Source organism: Octopus bimaculoides, chromosome 22 (assembly GCF_001194135.2).
Source record: "Octopus bimaculoides isolate UCB-OBI-ISO-001 chromosome 22, ASM119413v2, whole genome shotgun sequence".
Taxonomy (NCBI): Eukaryota; Metazoa; Mollusca; class Cephalopoda; order Octopoda; family Octopodidae; genus Octopus; species Octopus bimaculoides.
In genome coordinates, this window is record NC_069002.1 from 3,968,033 (window position 1) to 3,984,687 (window position 16,655).

General features: G+C 37.5%; 2 protein-coding genes across 3 annotated transcripts in view; one reads left to right on the plus strand and one right to left on the minus strand.

The window, feature by feature from the left end:
• Positions 1–462: 462 nt before the first annotated feature.
• Positions 463–8,436, minus strand: LOC106867706 (2-oxoglutarate and iron-dependent oxygenase JMJD4). Its single transcript, XM_014912669.2, has 7 exons — positions 8,107–8,436; positions 7,095–7,260; positions 6,213–6,344; positions 5,559–5,644; positions 5,182–5,363; positions 4,331–4,474; positions 463–4,070 (listed from the first exon to the last, which is right to left on the minus strand). Exons 1-7 carry the CDS (start codon positions 8,366–8,368, stop codon positions 3,684–3,686), a joined length of 1,359 nt encoding a protein of 452 aa, XP_014768155.1. The 5' UTR covers positions 8,369–8,436; the 3' UTR covers positions 463–3,683.
• Positions 8,437–9,303: 867 nt separating this feature from the next.
• LOC106867694 (2',3'-cyclic-nucleotide 3'-phosphodiesterase) overlaps positions 9,304–16,655 on the plus strand; it is a 10,274-nt gene continuing 2,922 nt past the window's right edge. Inside the window, exons 1-2 of one of the 2 annotated variants that reach the window (XM_014912650.2) lie at positions 9,304–9,730; positions 14,818–15,525. In XM_014912650.2, coding sequence (XP_014768136.1) covers positions 14,862–15,525 — 664 coding nt within the window. In that variant the 5' untranslated portion in view covers positions 9,304–9,730; positions 14,818–14,861. Of the gene's footprint in view, positions 9,731–12,233; positions 12,307–14,817; positions 15,526–16,655 lie in introns of those variants that run through there. The other variant, XM_014912657.2, reaches the window with a different exon arrangement.

Genomic DNA, 16,655 nt, shown 5'->3' on the forward strand with positions numbered 1-16,655 from the left:
TTGAAGGCTTTCCCACCACCACCACCCCTTCCGTTCATTCATAAACGCACGACCTCGTTAGAAAATTGGTCAGAGGGTACAAAATAGTTCTGGAATGTTTTCCTGCCATCTATAGCGTTGTTCCTTCTACAGGCAAGGCTTTGCTTTGGTTTGCCTGGAATTGCAGTGGTAATAATCTTCAACTTAGAAAAAAAAAAAAACTTGGTGCAAGAGAAAGGTGCCTGCCCAGCAGCTCTGGAGGAGTTTAGGTGTCGTCTGTGCCTTCACACTGCCGCAGTACTCTAATGTACTGCTGCTCTAACCTGCCAACATGGACTGCTGTATGAAGAATCAGTTCTTGTCAGTAAGCAACTAATATGAAAAGGATTTTTAGGGCTTGCCTCATTAGGCTGCAAAAGGATATGTGTGCACATAAATATATATATATGTGTGTGTGTGTATATGTATGTCTGTGTATATGTGTGTTGTGTACACATATAGTTCTCAGTATTATCTCATTAGAATCTGCGACTAGGTTCTGTGTGAAAGAAAGAAGAAAATAATACTTGAGTAGGTACTAGCAGGGTGGGACAAAAAAAGGTTACACAAAATTGCCTAATATTGGTGGGTTTTTTTTTTTTTCCTCTTCCAAAAGTTTAACAACTGAGCTTCAAATATCCTATGAGTTGCCAACCCAATGCAAGGACTATAGAGAAATTGCTGTTATTCAGTAGCCCCAGATATCCATGTGTGTGTGCATGTATGTAAGCGTCTAGAAATTGCATGTACCAAGCTTAAAGATTTAAAAGCAAAAAAAACAAACAAACAAACAAACAAAAGGAAGAAAGAAAAAAACAGGAAAAACAGAAGAAAAAAAAAAGATGTGGAATTAAAAAAAAAAAAACACAAACTCAACCTCTTCAGACTTAATTATGTTTAACTTTCAGCTATTGTAATTTAGTAATCTAATTTTAAACTGCTGCATTTAAAAAACAAACAAAAAATTGTTTATTTTTTTATTTACATTTTTTTAAAAATTTATTTTAGATTGTAAAGCTTGGTACATGCAGCTTCCCTTTAAGTCTACAGCACAAGCTTAGCTGTGAAGTGTCTTTTTTCCTTCCCTCTCCACTTTTTTTCTTTCTACGCCACACTTTTTTTTTTATTTTAAATGTCTCATCATATTTCTGTCCTGAGTTTTTTTTTTTTTTGTTTTTGTAAATTATCACTTATTTTGCATGTGCTTGCAATGATTTCTGTAGTAATTTTCTTTCCCTGAACGTTTTTTTTTAAATACGTTTCCTTGCAAACATCTATGTTGAGAAAGTATATATTAATTTGTGGCAAAGAAGAAAATATTTTTTTTTTTAAATGGGTTAGATGCATTTGAACAGCCACTCTCTATGATTGAAAAGAAAAACAAAAAAAAAAACTGCCCCTGGGTTCGAGTATCTGTCCCCAGTCCCTTCCTTTATTTCCCTACCTCCTTCCCTCCCGGCCCTATCCTACCCTCCTGGTTTTTAAAAGAAAATACAAATTATTGATGAGTTTTCTGTTTGTTTCTATTTTTCTTTTCCTAATGTTATTTTCCAAACCTGTGTGCTGTGTAAATCTATAATAAATCAGCAGATTACTACATTTGTCTCTTTAATTCTTTAGATTTATATATATATATATATATAATGTATGTCTATGAGCAGGGCATAGCTGTGTAGTAAGGGTTTTGCTTCTCAACCACATGGTTTCAGGACCCCTGAGGCAGTGTTTTTTTACCACATCATATATATGTATGTATATTCAGTAATAAATTAAAAGCAGCACTGGTATTGTAGACATTATCATCTACACATACTCAGTGTGTGTGTGTTTTGTTTGCTTCCCGGTTCACTGTTGTGAAGCCCCTGAAAGACTTCATTGTTCTGGGTGTTAAAACACCTGAAAGTCATAGACAGGTGAGATAACTCGTTCCCAGGTTCCATTCGGGAGTGATGAACACTGATAAGCCCTGGGCTGACCAAAGCCTTACGAGTGTTAGGTTTCATTTGATGGAAACTGAAAGAAACCCCTTATGTGTGTATTTATGTCTTCACTGCTAATTGTAAATAAAAGTGATTGTTATATAAGCAGCATCGTTTGTAGTCTTGTGAAAATATTTGGCCATCAAGCTGTTTTTAAGTTCAAAAGGTCTACTTGGAAACAGGTGAATGTTGGCGACAGTATCTGGTCTTACAAAGTTTGCCTCGAAGTATTCGATCTGCCCTTGGGAACATGGAAAACTGAGCATTGATGGCTATCAATGATGTGGTCAAACAATGGCTTTGTGGTCAAGAAGTTCACTTCGTAACAATGTGGATTCAGGTTTGGTCTTTTTGACACCTTGAATGAATGTCTTCCAAAGCCTTTAGTGTTGTTGCTGTTGGGACAATGGCAAAATATTTATATCTAATGTCATCACTTTCAATGTCTGACAACCAGCAGAATATTTTAAAACAAGAACATATGACCACAGAATGCTGACTTGATAAGTCCTTGTCCAACCCATGTCAGTATGAAAAAACACAACACTTGATTTTATACATATATGTGTATATAACATGTCTGTCTGTTCCATGCCTGTATGATAGGTGGAACTTTTATGACTGGATGCTTTCTCTGTCACCAACCCATGCCTGTTTCCAGGTGAGGTAATATTTTCTCTTGGCTAAACGGGTTTTAACAGAAGACTAGAAACACTTAGCACTGCTTGTATGATCCACTTGCTTACAACTATCATGATGTCAAGACAAGGAGTTGCACGCGATGAGTTCCTTTTAGTTTTCTTTCTCCATATCCACTCAAGACTTTGGTTTGGCCCAGGGCTATAATCACTGACATCACTAATCTTTCTTGTTTATCCCCCTCCTCCCTTCTCCCCACAGACCTATAATTTATTGGGTTGGGGAGATAAGATTCTTCTCTTTGTATGCATGTGTTTATAAACACATGTGAGTAGGGATGGGTGTTGAAGAAAAGTTATTGGTTATTGATGTACCAATGTTTGGCTCAATTACAGTAAAGCGCTGAGGCATTGCTGCTTCTTTTATACAATGCTGTAACAGAACAAAATGAAGTTTGGTGTTGCTGGGGAGTAGAGTACCTGAGTACCCTTGAGCTCTAGCATTTAAACTGGTCATATCCGGCCCGAATGTTCTATTTGATGTTCAAACCAGCCAGATTCGACATATTGCATATAGTCTATAATGTCATTTTAAAAATCTCGAAGCTACAAGATAATACATGATTATCTCAGTTTCCTACCAAATCCATTCAGAGAGCTTTGGTCGGCCCAGGGTTATAGTAGAAGACACCATGCAGTGGGACTGAACCCAAGAAACGTTGGGGAGTAAGCTTCTTAGCACACAGCCACGCCTACACCTAGCATCATTCACATCATCCAAATCTCTAAGCTAATGCATGATTAATTCAGAACAATGTGAATAAATAAGCATTACTTTTGAATGTCAAAAGGTTAGATTTTATGAAGCTAAGTTTGGCTCTTTCTCAGTTTCCTCTGGGAAGTGCTGACAGACAGCTTCTTTAGACAAAGTTTCTAATCTGAAATTGTGACAGGAGCATTTCAAGACTTTGATCCAAACTCTGTTCAATCAGTGTTGATCTGGGGCTAAATGAAGTCAAAAATCAAACAGCGGGCTTCGTGATAAGAATTAGAAAACTGAGTTGATGCGATGAAGCAGATTTTGGACTTCCTTTTGGCATTCCAGTTGCTCCGTGTCAACCAAACTCTCTAATACAGTCCTCAGTCTGTTTAGGTCAAAGACAGAATGGCATTTGTTGTTCAAAGGAGCAAAATGTTCCTGAAATTCTAAATCTGTATTTGGATGCTGTGATACTTCAGCTGAGGCGTTCCTTGTCATCTCCTGTTCTTCCTTTTGTGACTCCTTTGTCTTACAATGTCCAACTCCACGGTCACACTCCTCATTTGTGCTACATTTGTCCGATTGACTCAGAAACTGAAGATGTTTGGTGCCAATGTTGTTGCAAAGTTCAAAGAAGTCTGTGTAGTCGGAACCTGTGAGAGATTTCAGCACCACCTGACAGAAAGAAAACAAACACAAAGAGTTAAAAACCAAAAGGAACAGAAGATAATAACTGCATTTTGGATTTGTTGTACTTTTTTTTCCCACATTTGCTTTATAAATCTTAATTGGGTAATACTTCCAAGTACAGTAGAAACTGCATCACTTTACTAGAAGTAAACTGGATGAGGACACCTGATATGGAGCTCTTACCAGTAAGTCATACATGTAACTACACACAATTCCAGTCAAACCATCTAACCTATGTGACTCACCTGACATTGCTGGTTCCATCCTTCCATACCCCGACAATCAGAGATTTCATTTTCGACGTCCTTTAAATTTCTTTTGAGAAAGTTCCAGGTAAGATCTATAGAGCAGCCATTCAGCCAGTTGTGGTTAATGGAAATTGTGTCTTCCTATATCAAAATATTATATAAATGTAGTGGAAAATAGGTCAGTTTCAAAACATTGATGTTCGAGTCACGAAAGCAAAGTTTAAAGGAAATAGTAATGACTGCCTAAAGAAGTAATGGAATTGAGCACCAATGAATTTTTCATTAGCTTTAGAGTAATGCTGCTTAGGGCAGTCAGTTATTTCTAGAGTGTGGAACCTGTTTTTGTCTGAGAAGACTGGGCCACAAGATCAGTTAAGCATCTTCATTACAAACTCCGCCTACCAACTTCTTGACTGTCAAAGCTCTGTTCATGAAATATGGGATTTATTAATAAGACAATGAAACACATAAACAACAAAATGTAAAGACTTTATAGCAAGAGTAGTTTACCATGTTCCATGAAGACCCTTAGCAAGAGCAGCTTACTACATTCCATGAAGACTCTTATCCAGAGCAGTTTACCATATTCCATAAAGCACATTAGCAAAATACAGTTTACCCCATTCCATAAAGACCCTTAACAAGAGAAGTTAACTTCATTCTATAAAAACTTATTCTGAGTAGTTTACCCCATTCCATAAAGACTCAAGAGTAATTTACCACGTTTCATAAAACCCTTTATCTAGAAGATTCTATTTACCACATTTCATAAAGGTCCTTATTGAAGGTAATTTACCACATTCCATAAAACCCTTTATCTAGAAGATTCTATCACATTTTATACTTACCACATTCCACACTTGATGATGCCAACCACTGGGGACAAATATGATTTCTCCAGGATGTTGAATCACTTTGTATTGCTGTGAGAGTTTCTCATAGTTTGGGTACATCTCTGGGTTGTGAACGTCCTCAGATGTGACATCAAATGCCAAATTACCAAATTTATCTCGCAGGTACACTTCTTCACCTTTGGGAAATAAAGGACACAAGAATTATAGACCAAAAGGAACAGTGGTGGATGGGAATAGGGGTCGTCAAGGTGGCGAGCTGGCAGAAATGTTAGCACGCAGGGCGAAATGTGTATTTGTGCTTGTGTTTGCATGTGTGTACATGCATATCAGAGCTTGTTTGGAGGGGAAGGAGAAGAAAAGGTCTATAGTACCAGGTGGAAATAATAGCCACTGTTTCTTTCCACAGATATTTGCTGACCAGCTGTAGGAATGCAAAACATCAGCATGGAAGGGAGTCCTGAAAAAAAATAACCAAAATATTTGGTCAGGAATTAACTCGATGTTTATTTAACCTACCCTTTCATGGTTGTATTTCTAACAAGAATACATTGTCTCTTGTTTGAGTCAATAAATGAATTTAAGAGAGATTTAGCAAAATAACTAAACTTTTTTGTTAATTATTAAGACGGAGTTTGGAACATAAAAAATAAATATATATTGGTGTATTAAGGTTTGGAACATAACAAAAGAGGAATATACATTGGTATATTAAGATTTTTAGAACATAACAAAGGATAAATATATATTTGTATATTAAAGTGGTATTTGGAATATAACAAAAAACAAATATATATTGGTAAATGAAGATGGTGTTTGGAATATAACAAAAGAAAAACTAGTGTAAATTGGTATATTAAGATGGTGTTTAAGCTAAGAAGAATGGATTGTTAATATTTTTACTCAGCGATCAAGATTCCAATGTTTACAAAACCTGAAACAGTTTATAAACATCTGACTTTATTCACAGAAACTCAGTATTTTTATCCATTCAACTGTTATCGAAGTGATGCCAGAATCTTTCTTACCAAGATCCTTTCGGTCCCATGTACACAAAACGGTAGTCATCTCTAGAGCTCTCGCCTGTATCCCAAAACTGATTGAGCCAATCAGAACAAAAATACAAAGGTGTGTTGTAAGCATTGCATTCTGGGAAAGCTCTGAAAGAAATGAAGAAAACGTGCATAAACTTCCCAAAAAAAACATTCTGAAAAATTATAAATAACTAACCCTCCCCTCAAAATTGCTGGTCTTGCACTGAAACCAAAAACCATTATTATTATTATTATTATTATTATTATTTATAGGACTGAGGTAACTCCTCCAGAAGAAATAGAAGCAAAGAAAAAACTCTTCTTTTTTTTGCTTCTATATCATTATCATTATTATTATTATTATTATTATTACTATTGCTAAGGCAGCAAGTTAGCAGAATTGTTAGCACGCTGGGCAAAATGCTTAGCAGCATTTTGTCTGCACTACGTTCTGAGTTCAAATTCCACCAAGGTCAAGTTTGCCATCATCCTTTCAGGGTGGATAAAATACCAGTGGAACACCGAGGTCAAGGTAATCGACTGCCCCCCTCCCTCCCACTAAATTTCAGGCCTTGTGCCTATGATAGAAAGGATTATTATTATTACTATTATTATGGCAGTGAGCTGGCAGAACCGTTAGCACACTGGGTGAAATGCTTTGTGGTATTTCATCTGCTGCTATGTTCTGAGTTCAAATTCCACAGAGGTCGACTTTGCCTTTTGTACTTTCAGGGTCGATGAATTAAGTACCAGTTATCATAAGTGCTGGGGCTGATTAGTTTGACTAAGACTACTCAAGGTGGTGCTCCAGCATGGCTGCAGTCTAATGACTGAGACGAGTAAAAGATTAAAAGATTAATGGATGAGATTTCTTACCTTACAAAATGCCAGTCTTTGAGATAAAGACACTGGTTATCGGTAGGATAGCTATTCGAAATGTAATCTTGCCAATATTCCAAATAATCAGAAAATGTCTGTTCTACTTTTGGATGGGAATCAAATTCCTTTTCGTTACAAATTGCTACTGGAACTTTCGCATTTCCTGCAAGGCAAAGAAACAAAAACAGTTTAATTAATTGTTATATTTGATAATGCAATTTGTGAATAAATGCATAATTTGTTGGTTATTGATAAACAGGCATTCTGTCGGTTACAGTGACGATGGTTCCAGTTGATCCGATCAATGGAACAGCTTGCTTCTGAAATTAATGTGCAAGTGGCTGAGCACTCCACAGACACATGTACCCTTAACGTAATTCTCAGGAAGATTCAGTGTGACAAAGCTGGCCCCTTTGAATTACAGGTACAACTTATTTTCACCAGCTGTAGAGACTGGAGCAACATGAAATAAAGTGTCTTGCTCAAGGATACAAAATCCTACAAATAATTACACACACAAACAAATTTAGGATGTTAAACATAATATTCACTTATTACTTCCATTTATTTTAACTGAGTGAGAAAGGTGAAAGAAGTAAAGTCGATTCCGACAGGATTCGAAATTAAAAATGAGAGGGACAAATGGAAACAGTATGAAATGATCTTTTCTTATTTTGGTACAAGGCCAGCAATCGCGAGGGGGTGGGGCTAGGAAATTGATTATATAGACCCCCAGGGCTGATTGCTACTTATTTTATCGATACCAAAAGGATGAAAGGCAAAGTCGACCTTGGCAGAATTTGAACTCAGAACAAAAAGACGTTAAGCATTTTGCCCGGTGCGCTAACGATTCTGCCAGCTCGCCAGAGTGCTTTGCTGTCTCCGGTGTAAATACATCAAGTGACCTCACCATTTCAGGTTACCGCCCGGTAATCTGAAATCGATTTCAAATTAACCCCGGGAGTAGCCTGAACCCGAGTTCAAATTAGAAAAGAAGAAAAATACAAACCGAAGTTAGTCTTTAAAAACTCAAATTTCGGTTTCCCTTGCTCGTCTACCCATTCTGTACGACTTCGCCAATGTCGGGTGTGTTTACAACTGAATACACACGGCTTGTTAGGGATTAAATAACGAAGGAAAAAATCTTCGTATGAGATCTCTTCAGAAACATAGTCAACTGACTTAAATGAGGGGAGATGTTTCCTTCTCTCATAAATATCTTCTTGTTGAAGAGTTGACAGACAATTATCGACACAACATTGAAATTCCATTTCAGTTCAACAGAAACTGTTCCCACTCTCTATTTAAACTTCTACCTGTCTCTTTCTCTCCTCTCCCTCTCTATTTAAACTTCTATCTATCGTTTTCTCTCCCTCTCTAGTTAAACTTCTCTCTGTCTCTTTCACCCTCTCTATTTAAACTTTTGCCTCTCTTCCACGCTCTTTCCTCCCTTCCTGTCTTTTTTCCCTCCCTTTGTTTTATCTCTCTTCCTGTCTTTTTCCCTCCCTTTGTTTTATTTCTCTCTCTCTCACTCTTCCTCCCGTCTTCATTCCTCTTAATACTTTTTATCTCCCTTTCTATTCCTCAATTCTTTTTTGCCTTCTTTCTCTCTACACCTATCTTACATTCGTCTTTCTATCTTATTTATTTTCCACTCTTCCAATCCTCTTCCCTGGCAATTATTAAATAACCTGATTATGACACATTTAAAATTAAAACAAGATGTCTATTCCAAATTTTTACGTATGTATTTTATTCCACACACAAAGACATACATCTTTTATCTTTTACTTGTTTCAGTCATTGAATTGCAGCCACGCCGGAGCACTGCGTTGAAGGGTTTAGCCCAGGGGTTCCCAACGATTTATCTATCTATGGACCCCTTTGATTACTATTTTATTCTGGTGGGCCCCCCATCACCATTTGATGTTTAAAAACTACTTTTAAGGAAATTCTTTCAAAATTCCTCTAAAGCAACATTTTTCAGCCCCCCCCCCTCCCAATTTATATGGACCCTCAGGGGCCATATGGACTCCGGTTGAGAACCCCTAGTTTAGTCGAACGAATCGATCCCAATACTTGGTACTTATTCTAACGCTCTCTCTCTCGCCAAATCGCCAAGTTACTAGACGTAAGCAAACCGTCACCGGTTGTCAAGCGGTGTCGGATGGGGGTGGACAAACACAAACACACGTGTGTGACGGGCTTATTTCAGTTTCCGTCTACCACTGACAGGGATTCGGTCGTACCGGGGCTACAGAAGACACCTGCCCAAGATGTCACGCAGTGGGGCTGCAAACATCTTACCTCGCACCTTGCGCAAACTTTTATATATTTATATTAATATACTTGAATATATATATTAAAAATGGGCAAGGCCGGTTTATGGGATTACCTTAGGTTTCCCGCCCATAAAGGTTTAGCTTTATAGTGTATCGTCAGATCCCAAAACCTGTTAGCCCAAGACCACACACACACGCACAGATACATATAAAAGGTACACACACAACCAACTGCCTGAACCAGCATCCTAATTAACAACAGCTCTGCAGTAAATGCAAGCTCTCTCTCTCTCTCTCTCACACACACACATACACACACGGCTATTAAATTAGCTGTGTAAATTTCTCAGCGTAAGTTCTTTAATTTTGCATTTAAATTTTTAATTGTTTCAACAGATAATTTAACTGTTATTAGCATATTTTTTCCAATTGAGTGATTAATAAATAAATAATTGGATGTTCGACAGGTTGGCGAAACCTCTGCCTCTAAGCAGACCAGCCGTTTTACGGCCACATGCGTTCTAAACCATTTGTTTTTGAGTTCGAATGCTCCCATGGTCGACTTATCCGTTTAATTCTATTAGGGCCTCTTTAAAAATCCTACTAAAATATTCTGGAACCGATTCAAGCACTTATAATCTTGAATTAAGCCTGTGCAATAATTCCATCACTGTTTTACATTTCATTTTGTCAATAAAACATATAAGTTATTTGTTAGTATAATTTGTGGGGTCGGGGGTATTGTTTTACAGTTGGCTGGATACCCTACCCATTAATAACTACACTTCTGCGAAGACTGAATGAAAACCGGCATGTTTCGTTTTAAGTTCAGATAGTTTTTATGTCGTATGAACGTCCGCAGGCCTTGAAGCAAGGCCTTCGGGTGGGGATACTACATAGCCAGATATGAGTGGATCTGTGACAGACTGGAAGTTGAAGGTTCTATGGTCTTCAGGAAACAGCCTAAAGATTTTAATACGATGGACAAAACATTGCAGGGTTTACTCATCGTAAGTCAGAATAAAATGTTGGAAATACAACCTGAGATAGAACATTCGAGCGGAGTTTCAGAGTAGCTCACCCACTTTTCTTTTTTTCCTTATATATTTTATTAGGTGTTTTTATCTCGTCGCATCCCCCCATACTCCATACAGTCTAAACCTTGTCAGAACCGATCCTTCTTTCTTTACAATTCACTTAGGTTTGGTGTCTCATATTTAAATTTTAACATTTCGTTACCGTTTCAGCAGAGTTACTTCCCTTGGTACAGTAGACCAAATACTGCCCTGAGCATCGTAAAATTGGAACTTACGTGATAAATAGGCCTGCGAACGTAGCTCAGTAAACTTAATAGAAGTCGGATGTAGAGGGTTTGTTGGACACTGTGAGACGACTGTTGTTATCGTTAGGCCTAATTCATCGTAAAGTAAATACCACCATGACCAATATCCAAACTACAGTGGAAAAGGTTAGCCACTGGATTTGGTTAAAAAGAGACGATGAGCGATGGCTAGAAGAATATTAAGCTTTATTTGACAACCAGTTGATGTAACAAGTGAGGCCTCATATCAATGAGGTGGTAGGGCGGTGTGCATTGATGCCATCGAGGGGTAGGCCCTGACATAGCGAGCATTCTCTCCTGATGACCCCATACACTTGCTGCCTTCCGGTATGCGGAGTTCTCGACTGGTAGTACTTGCATGAGCAAGTTGTTTGAAAAACATGATATTGATGATGCGTATAGCTTTTTGCACTCTTACTGATTCCCATTAGGCAGGTGGAACCAGGATGGGGTAATGTCATTAGCAGTGAATAATGGATTTATCTCTTGCTCAAAATAGCACAACCGTTTTAATATTTAAACTTGACTGTTTTATCATTGCAACACTAACAGATTTAAACATACAGAAGCACATAGACATATACACATGTATGTATATATGTATAGGTGCAGTTGTGGCTGTGTGCTAAGAGGTTTGCCTCCCAGGTTTCAGTGCCATTGTGTGGCACCTTGGGAAAGTGTCTGCTACTATAGTCCTGCGCTGAGCAAAACTTCTTGAGTGGATTTGGTAGACGGAAACTGAAAGAAGCCCGTCATCATCATCATCATCATCATTTAACATCCATTTACCATGATGGCATGGGTTGGACGGTTTGACAGGAGCTGACCAGCTGAAAGGATGTTCAGGCTCCATGTCTGTTGTGGCATGGTTTCTACAGCTGGATGCCCTTCCTAACACCAACCACTCTACAAGTGCTTTTTATGTGGCACCAGCACCCACAAGGCTTTATTTTGAGATTGCTAGTGTTAACAATACCTGCAAATAAACTTTTATTATAACTTGTAAATCTAAAATTCACTGTGTTTTATGTGTCACATCGATATTTATCTATTTATATGTATTTTTATATTTATATATTTGGAATTTTTATATCCGTTTTATAAATGTAGAATATATATATATATATATATATATTTGATTTTGTGTGTGGTTATTAATTATGTTCCTCTAGTTTCCGCTTGCATTGCCTCCATTGAGATTATTAAGCGGTATAAATATAAATATATATATATAATTATATAAATATGAATATATATATATACATATAGGTACTGCTAAAGCAGAGTGGTCCCGAACGCGCAGACGCGCGTCCGTGCTAGCTAGTCGTGAGTGGTCGATCCTAACCCTAACCCTAAACACATGTATTCATTTGCACACGCGCACTCACACACGCGTGCACGCGCACTTTTTCTAGGATCGACCACTCACGACTAGTTAGCGCGGACGCGCGACTGCGCGTTCGAGACCACGCTGCTTTAGTAGTACCACCCTACCCTATATAAATCAGTTCAATTTCCTACCTTATCCAAATCGCCAACGAATCTCTCCGCTGACAGAATTACGACCAAACTCTCTTGGCTCCCGGTATTTTTTTGCTTTATTTCATTCAAGTTATCGCTTCTTCCTTAACTTTCTTAAAGTTATCGCTCCTGTAACCCTAAACCTGTCTAAATTCACTCTCTCCCCTTAGAAACTACTATTTAATTCTTACTCAAATACGTTTACCGATTTAAGCTTTCAAACTCACGATTTAAGCACTGCTGTCTTCATTCAACTTTGTTCTAGAAATACTCAAAGAATCTTTATTCCCGCGTGATGTACTGTTGCCTGTACCCCCCTCTCTCTCTCTCTTTCTCTCTCTCTCACTGTCTCTCTGCCTCACTCTATGAATCAGTATTTCTCTCTCTCCCCTATCTCTCTTCGATTCGTACGTGACACTACCCTATATAAATCAGTTCAATTTCCTACCTTATCCAAATCGCCAACGAATCTCTCCGCTGACAGAATTACGACCAAACTCTCTTGGCCCCCGGAATTTTTTTTGCTTTATTTCATTCAAGTTATCGCTCCTGTAACCCTAAACCTGTCTAAATTCACTCTCTCCCCTTAGAAACTACTATTTAATTCTTACTCAAATACGTTTGCCGATTTAAGCTTTCAAACTCACGATTTAAGCACTGCTGTCTTCATTCAACTTTGTTCTAGAAATATCCAAAGAATCTTTATTCCCGCGTGATGTACTGTTGCCTGTACCCCCCTCTCTCTCACTCTTTCTGTGCCTCACTCTCTATGAATCAGTATTTCTCTCTCCCCCCCTATCTCTCTTCGATTCGTACGTGACTCTACCCTACATAAATCAGTTCAATTTCCGACCTTATCCAAATCGCCAACGAATCTCTCTGCTGATAGAATTACGACCAAACTCTCTTGGCCGCAGTAAAATGACTGAAACAAGTAAAAGAGTGTGTGTGTGTGTGTGTGTTACACAGGCTGAAGAAGAAGGTTGTGCCCATAGCCTACTCCATGCAGACAGCATCAGTGATCTATCATCCACACAGACCGTACTTGTATACTAGCACCACCACCACCACCACCACCTCCAATACTACCACAGTTTTAGGTGATGCATGATAATGACGTACTACTGTCATCTAACATTGGTTGCCACAGGAACTGTTGTTAAGACATCTCAGTAGCTGTCCAATTAGTGTTGCTATGGAAATTAGAACAGGTGGTGCAGGTATTATTAGTCTACCTGTGTCTCGTTAATTATCAGGAAGTCGTCACTAGAATAGACTTCGAGTTACTTTCATGCATCAGGAGATACTTTTTTTTGTTTTGTTTTTTAATAATGAATAAAGAAATAAATAAATACATCTTAAGGCAATGAATGTGGCAATAGGTATGTATGTATGTGTGTGTGTATGTATACACACACACACATATATATATGTGTGTGTAAGTTTATTATTATTATTACTATTATTATCATTATTATTATTGAAGGTGGTAAGCTGGCAGAATCGATATGCTTAGAGATATTTCGCCCGTCACTACATTCGGAATTCAAATTCCACCGATGTCAACTTTGCCTTTCATCCTTTCGGGGTTTATAAATTAAGTACCAGTTGCGTACTGGGGTCGATCTAATCGACTGGCCCCCTCCCCCCCAAATTTCAGTTCTGAATTATAATCTTCCATCAAACCTTAGTCACAATTTATGTTCCTAGCCCTAGCTTAATGATAACTAAGTTATTTTACTAAATTCTGGTATATTTAAAATTAATTGAAAGAAACACAGAGCATCTCAACAGAAATATGGTAACAGAAGGGTGAAACAGTTTCAAGTAACAAAAACTACGGAACTGATTAGTTTCCCTTGAAACTGGTAGAATTTAGAATTCTTGTTGCCACATAATCAGATAATGTGAGGATCTACTGGAACGGGCAACAATCTCATTAGTTCTACTTAATTCAGTAATTCCACAAGGAAATCTGCTTGTAAGACGTTTTCATAACACAGCTTTCATAAAAAAAAGGCCACAGGCTACTGAAGCTTTGAATAAGATGATAATTGAAGAAATAGATGGATTTATTGCAGTTAAATTCTATGAAGCTTATTCAGAATTTAGAACATTCCGTTGAAGGTGTACTACAAAGAGGTTTCTTTGATCAATAACTGTTGTAATGTTATAATATCATGTCACCGACCAGACTATCAGATCCTGTTACACATCACTGGTCACATTGCACTTTGCATCGTTTTAATCTTTGAATGATGCCACCCTGCTGTCTGGGTGAGTGGACCATCCTTTATCGCTGATGGAAAGGGGGACTGGAGCAACAGGAAATGAAGTGTTTTGCTTAAAAACACAGTGCACCACCCAGTCTGGGAATTGAACCTATGATTTAGCATTCGTGAGTGCAACAGCTTAACCACTAGACCAACCATACACCTTCACAATGTTATAAATACCACTTTTTTTTTGTTTGATTTTTTTTTTTTTTGTTTTAATAAAAAAGATTTTTTTCCTGAATGAAAAGCTATTAAAATAGCTGCTATAATTTTGCCTCATCTTGTATTTTTATTTTTAGGTAGGAGCTGACCCAACTTGACCTTAATTGATGTCAGCATTAAGATGGGGAAGAGAGGAGGGAAAAAGAGAAATACAAATAAGAAATGTCCAGAAACAGTTCAGTTTCATTTCTTGGAGAACCAGGAAGTTATCGGCAAAATTGGAACACAGTTCCAAATTATGTTCATCATGAGAGGTTTACCAGGGTCTGGTAAATCAACATTGGCCGAAAGCATCACTGACCTCTGTCCCACTGCTGTCGTCTGTTCCTCTGACCATTTCCTCACGGAGAATGACATTTACAGTTGGACGCCAGAGAGATGTAACTTTGGCCACAAGTATTGTTCAGAACTGGCTTCACGGAGTTGTGAAATGAAATGTCCAATCATTGTAATTGATAATACAAACATTCAGAAAAAAGACGTTAACGTTTATACTGACATAGCTTCTAAATATGGTTATATCACCATTCTGGTAACCCCAAATACACCCTGGAAGTTTGATGCTTTCCAACTTGAGAAGCGCTGCTCTCATGGAGTCCCTTTGCATGCAATACGGTACAAACTTACATTGTATGATGAAATCACACCAATTTTCTATGCCTGGTTTCTAGCCCAGGAAGATGCCAACCATATCACAGAAATGGCTTTAGAATTGTTCCTTCAGTCCTTGAAAGAAATTCCAGAATTTTCTCTCCAGTTATCAGCAATGTATGATACAGAGACAGGTTAGTTCTTAAAGTTTAATTCCTTTTTTTTTCCTTTCTTCACCAAACCGTATTTATGGCTTACTGTGATGATGATGATGATGTCCTGTCAGCAGAGAACTGAAGAAAACATGTCGGCCTATTTTAAATTCAATTACATTTACACGTATCGTTGCTCTATTGACCTTAAAAAATATTTCCCCCTTTTCCCCCCATTTTTCTTCCTTAAAGGTGCAGGCAGGTCTGTGTATATATATATATATACGTGTGTTTGTCCCCCCACCATCGCCTGACAATTGATGTTGGTGTGCTTACGTCCCTGTAACTAAGCGGTTCGGCAAAAAGAGACTAATAGAATAAGTACTAGGCTTACAAAGAATAAGTCCTGGAGTCAATTTGTTCGACTAAAGGTGGTGCTCCAGCATGGCCGCAGTCAAATGACTGAAACAAATAAAAGAATAAAAGAATGTATATATATATATATCATCATCATCATCATCATCGTTTAACGTCCGCTTTATATATATATATATATATAGATAGATAGATAGATATTGATAGATAGATAGATAAATAGATGATGTATTTCTGTGTAATGTAATTTTGAGGTTAAATGCTCCACGCAGATGTAGATTTAACAACCGAAGTCCTGTGAATAGAATCTAATTGCACTTCAAATACATTTTTTCATCTAATCAGAATCACATGAAATGTTTAGTCAAATTGTACAGAGTTAAAAGTATACTATATATATGTATATCTGTCTATATAGATTTATATATATCCATATGTATGTATGTATGTATGTATTTCTAGTTACACACACACACACACTTCATCATCTTGAGTGTATATTTGACTGACAAGACACTAAGAAAATAAGCACCAGGCTTTAAGAAAATTAGTGCTGGGGTGGATTCATTCCATTAAAAATTCTTCAATGTTGTGCCCCAGCATGGCCACAGTCTAATGACTGCTGAAAGAAGTAAAAGATAAAAGATATATATATATATATATATATATAAACATAATTAAGGGATCAGCAAATAGTTGCTTCACCACATACCGGGCTTGGTAAAATTATTAATTGTTAATTTATTAATAAATTAATAAATTGATAAACCTTTACCCTTTTAATTGTAATATATATA

Coding starts and splice junctions, on each gene's coding strand:
- LOC106867706 (XM_014912669.2), bottom strand. CDS start 8,368: ATGGAATTTCAATGTTGTGTCGATAATTGTCTGTCAACTCTTCAACAA. Junction 6,345..7,094: donor AAAGACTGGCATTTTGTAAG/GTAAGAAATCTC, acceptor CATTTCTTTCAG/AGCTTTCCCAGAATGCAATG. Junction 4,475..5,181: donor ATCATCAAGTGTGGAATGTG/GTAAGTATAAAA, acceptor ATTTTGATATAG/GAAGACACAATTTCCATTAA.